Below are 13,461 nucleotides of genomic sequence, written 5' to 3'. Positions count from 1 at the left end.
TCTTCGGAGAAGGAGATGAGAGGCCAAAAATGTCCCACTGGGCGTGCCAATTTGTAGAACGAGAATCTGGAACAAATAAGAGTGCAGACACGTATACAAATAAAATGGAATTTATTGATAATCAAGCGCGAGATTACAAACTTTGTGAACTCTTCTGATTCTGTCTCCGTATGTAACTTGGCTCAAGGGTGACATGCACTTGATCTTGAGAATTTGAGTTTGGATTTGGATTTGACGAAGAACGAGCGATTTGGTAGCTTGATGATTCTTCGTGAACTTGGGAGATTTCGGGATTTCTCGAGAGTGGATCTTGCTCAAGTGATTTTCTCTTTTCTTCTCAAGTCCCCTCTCTTCATGTGGGAAGGGGTATTTATAGTGTCAAAGCTTCTTTTTTATAGAATATTTTAATGACACTAAAATAATAATATTTCTTTAATTGTATTTCTCATAACTAAATTAAGTAAAAAATAATTGATTTAATTATAACCATTAAAAAATTTATTAATTTAATCAAATGTCTGATTACCATTTCGAATCGTCAATGACATTCAGTTTCCGATTTAAGTCAGAATCACCTAGTTTTGATTACGATCATCCATTTATGTACTGACACGAGTTTTATTCGGATCCGCACTAACTTTGTTGAGCTTTGGGCCACGTGTGCAATTTTCTCGGGTTCTTGGTCGATTTAATCATTTAATGAAGATGATTTACTTTATTAAATTTCATGTGTCTACACAGAAGAGAAGCATGAGAAGACACTTCATCCCCCCTTGAGGACATGCACCACGCACCTTGATGGCAACTAATACATGAGTTATGGATGACTAAGAACAACCATGGACCCGACCCACTGGATTTAGAGATCCAAGCTTCAAGGAGTAAACAATGAGATCGCGAGCTAGATCGTTGATGACGATGAGGTCGTGCCGACTGGGCTTCATAAACACCGACCAAGACGGCTGGAATCAAAAGGAGTGGAGGAAGCATGATAAGAGAAATTGAAAATTTGAGAGTTTTGAAATTGGGAAAAGAAATTGATATCTAAAGAAATGCGATGTGCGGAAGAAAAGCTAAACACAAAAAAGCCACAAGGTACCGGATCAGATACCATGATAGTAATGTCAACACAAAACTCGGGTTTTAGAGAATCAACAAAGATTGTAGAGAAGAAGAGAAATATTTTAATGAAACCTCATAGTTACAAACTTACAATAGAGAGGAAGAGAGGAATTTATACGTTTGTAAACACAGCACCAAACTGTGACAGCTGTCAAACTCAATAGCTGAAGCACAGTGTAAAAGCTACTGAGACGGTTACAGTAAAAGAGAAATATTACTATTACTATTATACTGTTAAGAGAAAAGGGTACTCATACCTACTTTTACTGTTGCTACAAATGGTGCCACTTTTATGGAATCATCATTTAATTAGCATAATTGAGTTCGAAATCTAGATGGACCCTTCTTTTATGCGGATTAGAAATTTTCGGTTTAGCTGGGACGAAATGAAAGGTCCAGGCCTAGAGTACAATCAGTGCTTGAAGTACTAACTGGGCATAGCTCGGCCGGAACTATTCACTCTTTTCTTTTATTACAAGACATCAAAGATGTAAAAGAGTGATGATTCCGACTCATATACTGATATTTCATGAGTGAATTTTTTTCTATCCTTGTTTATTAGGTTAAGAAGAAGAAGAAAAAAGATTTATGGCAAAACTAATGGATGGATTGATCGAAGCCTGAAGTATTTCATTTTTTCATTACAGGGAAATTAAGATTGATGCATAGGACGAAGAAGATTCAAACGTGGGATTTGTTATAAGGTCTAAATTACAGACTTACAGAAGCTATTGATTAAAAAAATAAAAATATCATTCATATATGCATAGCCCCACCGACCAAACCCTAAAGTATTTTTACGCTTCACCTCTATTATCTCGCAAACAACATAAGGAAGTAGTTAGTGGTTGCATAATTGATTAAATTGTAGGGATTAATTTAAATATCCAAAGTTCCAACCATACCATATAGTAGGTTGTGTAAATTTATATATATAATCGTATATGCATGCATATATACTATCTAATAACCCGAATTTTCGAGTTTAAATTCTTTTACTTTCTTGCAATTATTATACTTGGGAATTCGAGTAAAATCGTATTCTACGCCTTCTTGTCGATGTTTTTGCGAAATGAAACTGATTTCGGAAATTTAAGGTTAAAAAACGTTACGTTGCAATGGCTCAAGAGTTGACTTTTAACCCATCACTCATCTCTGAAAACTTCCTTCACGAAAGTTGTAGAGCTCACCGATATGAGTTCGTGAACATGTGGCACACCTTAATCGGATGTCGTATGTTGAAGTTGTTAGCAACGGAAGTTGAGTTTCCGATTTTGGAAAGGTATAAAAGGACATTTTGGGAAACCCTAAAATCACAAAACCAAAAAGGAAACCCGAGCCGGCCCGACCCCAACTCGAGTTCCATCGCACCCGAGCTTCCTCACCGGCGATCTCTCTCCACCGGCCGCTGTGCTTGACACTGCCGGTATCGTTGGAATTGCACGGCCAAACCGCGTCGACCAGTGGTAGCGGCACCCACCCTGCGCCGCGTCTCAGCCACAACCGAGGGAGCACAGCTGCGGCACCGGCGAACTCGACGACGTTCGCGAGGCTGGGGCACGAGGCTGCGACGACAAGTCTACCTTCCTCCTTCTAGGCACGAATCCACCGGCGGTAAAGCTTGAATCGAGCCATTTCATCTCCGATCTTCAACCATCGATCCGGGTTCTTGCGGCAGCGATTCCCGGGGTCTCCGGTCGAATTAGGGCTCACTACAGATATAGTTACGATCTCCTCCTTGTGATCTACGTCTTTGATGTTGTAAGTTTTTCGATTTGATGAATTTGGGTGGAAGTGTTTGTGGTGCGCGTGCCGCTGCCTAGGACGGCGCGTGGGAGGAAGTGGGGCGGCGGAGAGATGGTGTTAGGCCGTAGGTTGATGCAGGTGGAAAGAGAGGTGGATTGGTGGCTGAAAACGAGGTCACACGCGGCTGTTTGGGCATTGTTTGCGTGAACAGTGTGTTAGGCCGTAGGTTAATGTAGGTAGAAGTGTTTGCGTGAATGATGTTTTTAACTGTAATTATTATGCACCTGTTGTTATGCGGGTTGTTTTATAAGCACATTGTTATGCCACTAAGTGACCGATGAAACAAGTGAGAGAATCTCACTTAGGGTTGTAGAAGTTTTTCGTAGGATTTAAGGTAAATAAATCTCACTACAACCTTTAAGATGCTATTAAGTTAATGTTACGGTTTTCATTTCAATTATGCTTTAATTGTTTTCGATTAATTGTGGCGGATGAGACCGGAAGGGAAGAAAATGTACATTCTGGTAAATTGGCGGATTATTGTGGCGGATGGGGCCGAAAGGGAATAAAATGTACCTTCCGGTATAATGATTATAGGTGTGACTGTTATATAATTTTTGTGTAAGAGTTGCTTGGTTTTAGTAGGATATAAACATGTGAGGATTGTTTTATTGTACGCGGTTTTAACATTGAGTCTTGTTAAAACGTTTCCTATCTTCGGACTTGGTGATGACATTTAAATCGGGAACCAAGCCTTTGGTCAGGTGTTGGTTACGATCAGTTAGAGCTCTAGTATGTCTGTCGTTGTACAGCATGAGGGGTAACCAGATGGGCTGCCCAGGTCATGAGTACACATGTTTTAAAATGTTAAATGTTACATTTTCTTTGTTTTGTGAAGTATTTTTAAATGTCGGTTTACTGATACGAGCTGTAAAACTTACCAGGTTTGTGTATACAATCCCAGTGCACCAAATCAATTGTGTAGGGGATAGTTCAACAGGTGGGGGTTAGCAAGCTCGGGACCTTACATAGAGACTCCTCATTCGATTTTTTTGGTGAGGATCAAGTGAATATTACATTTTTTTTGGAATTGTTTTGATACTTGTGTATATAAATTGGTAATGTATTATTCAAGTCGACGAAGTCGTACTTCAACTCAGTTTCGATACACTGTAGATGTAAGATGATTTCAATATTTTTAGAATTATGTTAGAGTTTTCATGGCTTCGAATTCAAATTTTTATCATTCAGAATTTCGGGGTTGTGACATGCTAAACGAGAATATACACACACAATCATATATGTTTATAAATACTTATCGACATCAACATGCATACATGTGAATGATAATGAAAGAATCAACAACATTCATGTGGGTATAACTTTCTAATAACTATGCTTATGTATATGCTTATTCATCTTAAACGTGAGAGCTTAAACTTAATCTCTTATACAGTTATACAGATCATCAGTCTACATGTCATGCATATAAATTTAGGAAAATTAAATATACCAATCCTTAACGGAGCCTTTGACGAAAATTCTATTATGCAGTGCTGCACACTATGTTTTGTGTGTATGTGAAAAAAAAAATCAATCAAAAAATTGACCTCAAGATATCATGAGAACTACAATAATGATGATTATATGGTGCATGGTGTGCAACGTTGCGCCATAGAAAAATATTTTCACATGAAGATATTGAACCCGGTGTTTAGGCCTAAAATAATACTCCGGTATTATCTATATCTTTAGGCTCGTGGACCGGTTATTTAGGGAAAATCTATCAAAGAGCAAGATTACATTCCTTATTGGAAGAGATTTCGGGGATTGATGCTGTATAGAATCTGAGTTGAATAAGGAAGGTGAATCTAAATCAACTAAGAGGTTCTCAAGACTTGATCCGCAAGAAAGAACAATCTGTGTTCTCTATATAAAAGGGTCGAATGTGCAAAATAACACACACACAACGTCAAACAAACTATCACGCAACCGCGTAGTCAAGTCTCCTCATGGAGTAAAAGTCCGATTCACTTCACCAAACCAAGTTTCCTCAAGGAGCAAAAGTCCGATTAGCTTCGGCAACCAAGTCTCCCATCGAAGCGGAGCTACCCAGATGTATGCCTCGCGCTGTATGTTGCAACAAGTCCGATTAACTTCGGCAACTAGAGTCAAGTCCATCGAGTCGCTAGCCTAGCTTCTAGCAAACACAAAAGTCTGCACTAGTCAGCAATTCCCTACAACAGGAGAGTCCCGCTATCAATGACACATTATAAGCTCTGCTTTTCCCCAAGCGGTCTAAAGTAAGATCAGCCATCTACGTGAGGTGGAGTGAAAGGTACCTAGCAACTCCGGTTGTGTATAGGTCATTCGAACTTCAGCGGTTTATCAGCAACTGTGGAACAATCGTTCGAGAAGAAGACATTACGTGAGCGCAATCATCATCCACAAACAAGAGTTGTACCTAACTCAAAGGTACTGACACGCCAAGCAACAACAGAGAACGAAGGTTAGAACCATCTAGTGTTCAAAACCGGGGCTTGCTGATTGTTCCCTGAGGAGATCTTTATCCCAGCTCGAACATTTGGCACGCCCAGTGGGATAGTGTCAAGATAGCAAGCCGGGATCCTTACTCGAGAGGATATCCTCCTTTCTCGAAACCAGAGCACTCGCATTGTGTTCCTCACAACACAGCGACTTGTAGAAGTTTAACATCGGTTGAGGCATTACTAAAATTTGGAGTGATGGCGACGCCGGAAGACATGCAACCAGTTTCAAGGAGTTGACAAAGGTAGTCATGTCATTGGAGTAGTCATTCGGCGAGAGAATGACTGTGGTCGAGAGAACGTTGGATAATGTGTCGCAACTACAGTCGACACAGGGTCAACGTCTGGCTGAGACCAACGACAAAATGAAGAAGCTGGTTCTGAGTGCTAACGGGCACGCGAACAATGCTCGTTTAGAGTTTGAAGGCCAGGACGAGCGGTTTAAGCAAAACGAAGAAGCGTTGAGAATATAACGGACTGTCACCGGGTTTTACAAGAAGCAGAACCATGACAAGCCTAAGGCCACCAAAAAGGCTAAGTCCAACAAGAAGGCTAACGCCGGTGAAGAGGATGAGGCCAAAAAGGATGAGGCTGACAAATCAGATGCCGTGCTTATCCAACTCGCAAGGAAGCAGAAGACGAAGGCTAAAAAGGGAAGGTTCACGTTTGGAAGTTCAAGACATTCAAACACACCCGAGTTTGAAGCACTTCAGAGGGCAGTGACACTTCTTTAACCAAGCGGGAGACAAGAGCGTCATCACCAGTTCAGTCGCAAGCGTCAAGATGAGCATCGAGAAGAGCCTAAGAAAGAAGTAGAAGAGGACCAGATCCTTACCAAATAGCAGGTTCAGAAGATAATCCAAGAGAGTGTGAGGACCATTCATGGTCATGCTACCGCGAACATATGGATTATTAACCAATTAAGTTCCAAACTCTCTCAGGAGAGGGGTCCGAGAATGCAGCTGAGCACATATCTCGTTTTCACAGTGATTACGGGCCATATGCATCTGATCTAGTCTTCAAGATGAGGGCTTTCGGTTCATCCCTGTCGGGATCAGCACTATCTTGGTTCTCTAAGTTAGCACCAAGATCCATTTCAGATTGGTTCATACTCGAGACAATGTTTAAAACGACTTTTGGAAGTGTTGAGCCTGAGGTGGATTTGTCATCTTTGACTTCCATGTATCAACAACCAATGGAGTCGGCAGTAGAGTTCCTGAAGAGGTTCAAGGTTCAGCAAGCAAAGTGCAGAACACCACTCGCGGAACAAGATGCCATTCGAATAGCTATAAAGGGTTTGGAAACCCGTCAGTGGGCCAAACATCATGATGCCTATTTTTCTAGCACGACAGACTTAATGAACAAGGTAGGAAGCTACCAAGTGTTCCTCGGGGAGATGGAGGACAGTGCCACAGTTCTAAAAGGTTCGCCTGTGTCCTATCACCCTGGTACTTTGAAACCACGCTATGCAGTTCCATCTGGAACTAAGAGGGTTTCCACCATCTACTCGCATGTAGATCCTTTCTACACACCATATCCATATGAAGAGCAGTGGGTCAAGGAGGTAGATGATGAAGTAGCTGCAGTGGAGATAGCTGGAAGACAGGCATTGAAGATGTCTAGAGACCCTGTCAAGATTTCTGCAGCAGCATTAACCAAGCCCGAGTACGAGTCGTATACCTACAATGCTCACAAGGCTCCAGAGATTCTGGATGAATTGTTCGCGAGTGGAAGAGTGAAGCATGATACTGCAATGCCTACTGCAGCACAGATAGAAGGGAAAAAGTACTGTAAGTTTCACAACTTGTTCAATCACCAAACAACCGACTGTGTTAAGCTCAAGGATCAGCTGCAAACCTGGATTAACAAAGGCATGCTTGGGGTAGATACTGAAAGAGCTACAGCATGGGTCGATATTGATCCCTTCCCTACGGTGTCAGTGGTGGAAGTTACACCATTGACAACACCTTTGCAGGCTCGCCGCCCTTCCAAGTTTGCTGGGTACACTTATGATGCTTCCTTGGCTCATGAGATCTTGGACAAGCTTATTGCTGAGGGTGAAACCATTGTACCATGGACTGAGTTCCCGACTGTGGAAAAAGTTAAAGGTAAACGGTATTGTACGTTTCACAACGTTTGGACTCATGATACTCGTATTTGTATACAGCTCAAGGACCAGGTACAACAGTGGTTAGATGAGGGAGTGTTGTCTTTTGCCTCAGAGCCTGAGCCGGGTATGAAGACAGCAGCGAAGGAAGTGCCCGTGGCGAAAGAGGTTGCAGGAGCCGAGCAATTTGAGCAGGGTAAACAGAAAGGTGTAGTCCAGAGCAAGGAACAGATTGTAGCAAAGGCAAGAACTTATGTCCTTTGTAATCGATGCAAGAAAGAGTGTTCCATAAACTGTGACAATTATGGGAGACATGAGGAAGCAAGAAGACATTGAAGGCCTCGCTCACCGACGAATCCATACGAGAGGGGGAACCCCAAGAAAGCTAGAGTTCAGACAAACACTTATGCTCAAGCGCTAAAGAGGCCAAACTCAGGTCTTGGTGGGGTCGCGAGTGTCCCTGGAGAACAGCAAGTTGGGGCAAATGCGCCGGAAACTCAAGCTACGCGCGAGGCGCTGCAGCGGCCATACATACCGCCTGCAACGAGGTCGTTAAAACCAGATGTTTGGTACGTTCAAGAGCATGGAAGAGCTATGGAAGCTATAAAGACTCAGAAGAGGAACGTACAGAAGAGATGGGAAGGGCCAAAAGAATGTTAGAGGCGTATAACAGATGAGAACTCTCTCGCGACCAGCTGAACAGCCACCTTGGCTGTTGTGAGAGACAGTTGAAAAGCTTAGTATACGGCCATACGTTCACATTCGTCGGAATGATAATTACAGGAAGGAGCCATACCCCAGGAGAAGCGTTCATGATCGAATTGAACGACCAATTGAAACTCCTCCCAAGCGAAGAGTTTCAATCAATGATAGGTTGTCTTACACATCTACTGATGGCAGGGCAGCAAACAGTCAGCATGAACAGAGTGTTTCTATACAGCAGAAACAACATCAAAGTAGTGTTGCACAACCTGCACAATCTAAATGGGTTCCAAAGAGTTCTGTAAGTAGGCCAAGCCACCAGGAACCAGTTCCAGAGAAAATAAAGTCAAAGTTTGAATGGAAGCTGAAGATTAAAGAACCAACACCAGTGGTTCCAATAGTTAAAGAACCAATACCAGTGGTTCCAGAGATAGGCGAGGCGGTGGTAGTGGTTATTCCTCCAGAGGCCCATCAGGAACAATCGCTAACGGAGTACCTCAGAAGCAAGTTCCCCTCGTGAGCGCCAACTGGGTCAATTCCGGACGACAATATGGAAGAGCCAGGCTGTAATGAGCAGGGGTTAGAACTTTCTAATCAAGAGGAAGAGCTTGAGGAGGGTTATGATGAAGACATAGCAGGGACCTTAGACTGCAACATGTTCAACCTTTGTCATGCAGATAGCATGGAAGAAGGAATACCAGAGCCAAATGATGTTCCTAGTTGCAACATGGTATTCACTTTATCCTCGAAGTACGCTCTTCTAAGGCCAATTCCATCTCATCTATTCATTGGAGGTGAGACATATGCCCAGGAGGTGGGTACAATCGCAGAGTTGTCATCTACATAGGTGCCAACTGTTGAGAAAGACACGAGGAAAGAGGGAGCTGATAAATCTCACACGATGACAGAGCTCCAAAGATTCTTTATGCTGTTCACAAAGCCTACAGCGACCATGACTCAACACATTAAACCTTTGTACATATCAGCTGAGATGGAAGGTAAGAGAGTGAACAAAATTCTCGTCGATGGTGGTGCAGCAGTTAGCATTATTACAGTGAAGACAGTCGAAGCACTAGGCATTGCAAAGAAAAAAGTTCTCAGTAGCAATCTTAAGGTCAGAAGTTTTTTTGGCAACTTAACTAAGACCTTGGGAGTTTTGATCCTCAAAGTCAAGATAGGACCTTCCGAGCTGTTCCAGACATTCTTTGTTACAGACTGCATAGCTCCATACAGCATCATACTCGGCAGGGATTGGATACACATAGCTTATTGTGTCCCTTCTACTTTACACCAAGAAATGCTGATGTGGAATCCCGCAACTGATAAGGCAGAGCTAGTGAAAGCAGATGATAGACCATACTCAGTCACTTCTGCATCTTGGATGCTGAGTACTATTATGGGGACATGAGGCCTTTAGGAGTTGCTAGAATCGACACCAAGGGTCGTCTAGTTGGGGTGACTTCTACATAATTGACAGGATGGGGTTTAGTACATGTCAAAGCAGATATAAACAGACCTGGCTTCATCGTGAAAACAAAAAATAATCATCCATGAGTACATCACTTGCCAAAGAGCAAGGACAAGCTTATGTGTCCTTTCTCCAACGCTTATCTATTTACAGAGAGGAACATGAGGCTTGGGGGCAGTCGCGCTAGTAGAATGCATTGAGGATGATTTGACTAAAATTCAAGGGGAGGAGGAGTTTATTCAACCAGCACCTGCAGCTTTGGATGAGACCCCACCTAAAGTGAAAGATCTAGTGGAGAAAATTAATCTTGGGATGACAGAAGAGCCCATGGAGGTTGGAATAAGTAAACACTTGGATGAGGAACTGAGACAACGTTTGATAGAGTTGTTGTAAGAGTTCTGCGATTGTTTTGCTGAAAAGTTTGAGGACATGCCAGGCTTGTCTCCAGATTTGGTTTGTCATCGCTTGCCCATAATGGAAGGTTACAAGCCTGTGCAACAAAGTCCACAGCGAATGAGTGCAGACACAGCAGCAACAGTCAAGAAAGAGGTTCAAAACATGTTTCAAGCCGGTGTTATCCGACCAACTAATATTCTCAGTGGTTGTCTAACATAGTACCAGTGCGGAAGAAGAATGGCAAAATTCGCGTTTGTGTCGACTACATGAATCTTAATGCTGCAACACCGAAAGATGTCTATCCCATGCCCGTGGCAGATATGTTGGTAGATGCAGTTGCGGGACACGAGCTACTATCCTTTATGGATGACACAGCTGGTTATCACCACATTCCTGTTTATGAACCGGATAGACACAAAACAGCTTTTGATGTCCAGGGTTCACTGGAGTGTTTGAGTATAACAATATGCCATTTGGTCTGACAATGTAGGGGCTACGTACCAGCGAGCAATGAACCTAATTTTTCATGACGTACTGGGGGCATTCTCGAAGTTTATATTGATGATGTGGTGGTCAAGTCTAAGAAGAAAGAAGACCACATCGAGAATTTAAGGACAGTGTTCACCAGAATGAGAAAGCACAAGCTCAGGATGAACCCAGCTAAATGCATTTTTGGGGTTCGAGCAGGAGACTTCTTGGGTTTCATAATGCATGAAAGAGGTATTGAGGTTGTGGAGGACAAGGCAAAAGCGGTTCTAGATGCTCTGGCACCTAGGAACAAGAAGGAACTTCAGAGTTTGCTTAGAAAAATAAACTTCCTTCGACGCTTTATTTCTAATTCAACTGGCAAAACCGCAGTTTTTTCTCCTTTGCTAAAACTTGAAGCATATCAAGAATTTCAGTGGGGACCTGAGCAATAGGCAGCTTTTGATAAAATTAAGGAGTACCTTACTCATCCACCTGTTCTTAGACCTCCACAGCCTGGAATACCATTGAAGCTATACATTTCAGCTTCCCCCTACTCAATAGTAGGACTCTTAGCACAAGATGGTGATGGAGAGGGGGGCAAGAAGATTGAACATGCAGTTTACTACTTGAGCCGGACCTTATTGGAGGCTAAAACTAGATACTTGCCAATTGAGTGGTTGTGTTTAGCTTTGTACTTTGCTGGTACTAAGCTCCGCCATTACATGATGTCCTTTACCACGGTGGTGGTGGCACAAACTGATTTAATGAAGTATATACTTACCCAACCTATGCTTAGGGGTCGGATTGGCAAGTGGATCTTGGCGTTATCAGATTTTTCTTTACAATATACACCTTTAAAGGCGCTTATAGGACAGGCAGTCTCCGACTTTTTGTTGCATCATCCTATTATTGAGGATATAGAAGACCAGAACGTGATTGTTTCCTTTGTCCACACTCAGCCTTGGGTTCTGTATTTTGATGGCAGTAACACTGATCATTTATCCGGAGCAGGAGTTGCATTGGTTAGCCCCTCTGGAGCAAGGCATTGTTATTCCTTTCAACTAGAACGAAAGTGCACTAACAATCAAGCAGAATATGAAGCAATCATCATTGGACTGGAACTTTTGCTTGATCTAGAAGTAACAAAGGTGGAAGTATTAGGTGATTCACTATTAGTCATTAACCAGCTCAAAAGTGTCTACAAGTGCAATAATTTTACATTACTCCCTTTTTGGGAGCGAGCATCAGAGTTGTTAGACCAATTTGCAAACGTGGTGCTTGATTATATTCCTAGGGAACGAAACTTTGCTGCCAATGAATTAGCACAGTTGGCTACTGGTATCCGCTTGGCAGATGGCGTTCGCGAGAGGATTTTAAAGGTTCAGAGACGCACATTACCTTCCTTTATGGCAAGGAAAGAGGTTAAAGATGAATGGTTGGTGGCTGTTGTTGACTCTATTGATGTAGATTGGCGACAACCAATTATCCAGTACCTTATGGATCCTTCTGCACCTGTGGACAAGAGGGTTATATATTTTTCTACTAACTATGTTCTTCGAGGCGATGAACTATTTCGCAGGGCAGAAGACGGCTTGTACCTGAGATGCATCTATGGAGCTGAGGCTAAGAGGTGCATATGAGAGGTTCATTGTGGCAATTGTGGTTCTCCCCAAGCTGGTCCTAAGATGAGATGGCTCATTCGCCGATATGGTTTCTATTGGCCCACCATGCTCAAGGACTGCATCAGCTTTGCACAGGGTTGCATCGAATGTCAAATTCATGGACCAGTCTAGCATATACCAGACGTTCCTCTGCAACCAATAATTAAACCTTGGCCAGGTCGCGGCTAGGCTTTAGACTTCATTGGGGAGATTCATCCAAATTTTTCCTTACAGCACAAGCACATTCTACTGGCTACAGATTTCTTCACCAAGTGGGTAGATGCTATACCAGTCAAGACAACATCTTCAGAGGTGATCACTGACTTTATCTTCAAATATATTATCACCAGATATGGCATCCCAGAATGTTTGGTAGCAGATAAGGGGCAGGTTTCATGGCTGAAAAGACTCAAAAGTTCTTAGCTGAGTATGGAATCAAGTTTCTACATTCTAGTCCTTATTATGCTCAATCGAATGGCCAAGCAGAAGCTAGCAACTGGGTCATTATGTCTATACTCAAACGAATGTTGGATGCAAATCTGCGATCTTGGCACACAGAGTTGGATCACACGTTATGGGCTTATAAAACTTCCAAACGAACTCCAAATGGTACTACACCTTATGCTTTGATGTATGGACATGATGCAATGCTTCCTATTGAGCTTAATGTTCAGTCACTGAGGGCAGCACCAGTTGATTGGCGAAGACTATGTCCAGGCTATGTATCAAGAACATGAAGACTTGGATTCTCGACGGATGGAAGCTTTAAACAGCCTTATTGCAGAAAAGAAGAAGATAGCATGGCTATATGACAAATGAACGAGAGGACGCAGCTTTGGAGTTGGGGACTTAGTTTGGAAAGCTTGTTTGCCTTACGGTGAACGCGTTGATGGTCATGGAAAATGGTCTGCTAAATGGGAAGGTCCTTTTGTGATTGATCGAGTGATGGGCAAAGGAGCTTACTACCTTCGCGATATTGATGGGAATGTTCACAAAAATCCTATGAATGGTCGCTATCTTAAGAAGTACTTCCCTAGTGTTTGGGAATATGAAGATCCACCGGCAGCGGTGCAGGCAAAATCACTGGTGTTCTGACTTAGTGTTTCCTTGGTTTTCATCCTTTCAACCAAGTAAACAGGGGGGCAACACCATGGATGATCAATACTTGATGTTCGCGAGCGTCATTGAGGCTCGCGAGCGTTATTGATGGTCGCGAGCCCAGATTTTTTTTTTTTGAAACTGGTT

The 13,461-nt window shown here is 42.6% G+C and overlaps 1 protein-coding gene across 1 annotated transcript; it reads left to right on the top strand.

The window, feature by feature from the left end:
- Positions 1-8,773: 8,773 nt before the first annotated feature.
- Positions 8,774-12,195, top strand: LOC126792105 (uncharacterized). Its single transcript, XM_050518594.1, has 7 exons — positions 8,774-9,017; positions 9,210-9,611; positions 9,915-10,024; positions 10,112-10,240; positions 10,291-10,537; positions 10,640-10,882; positions 11,012-12,195. Exons 1-7 carry the CDS (start codon positions 8,774-8,776, stop codon positions 12,193-12,195), a joined length of 2,559 nt encoding a protein of 852 aa, XP_050374551.1.
- The last annotated feature ends 1,266 nt before the right edge of the window (positions 12,196-13,461 follow it).

The sequence above is a fragment of the Argentina anserina genome, chromosome 4 (assembly GCF_933775445.1).
Source record: "Argentina anserina chromosome 4, drPotAnse1.1, whole genome shotgun sequence".
Lineage (NCBI taxonomy): Eukaryota > Viridiplantae > Streptophyta > Magnoliopsida > Rosales > Rosaceae > Argentina > Argentina anserina.
Note: the sequence above shows the minus strand (reverse complement) of the source record. Positions and strands in the feature narration are given on the sequence as shown.

Bases quoted from the DNA above. Each gene is read 5' to 3' on its own strand.
- LOC126792105 (XM_050518594.1), top strand. From the start codon at position 8,774: ATGGAAGAGCCAGGCTGTAATGAGCAGGGGTTAGAACTTTCTAATCAA. The intron at 9,018-9,209 runs GTGAGACATATG...TGTACATATCAG, and splicing joins ATCTCATCTATTCATTGGAG to CTGAGATGGAAGGTAAGAGA. The intron at 10,241-10,290 runs GTTCAAAACATG...TAATATTCTCAG, and splicing joins CAGCAACAGTCAAGAAAGAG to TGGTTGTCTAACATAGTACC.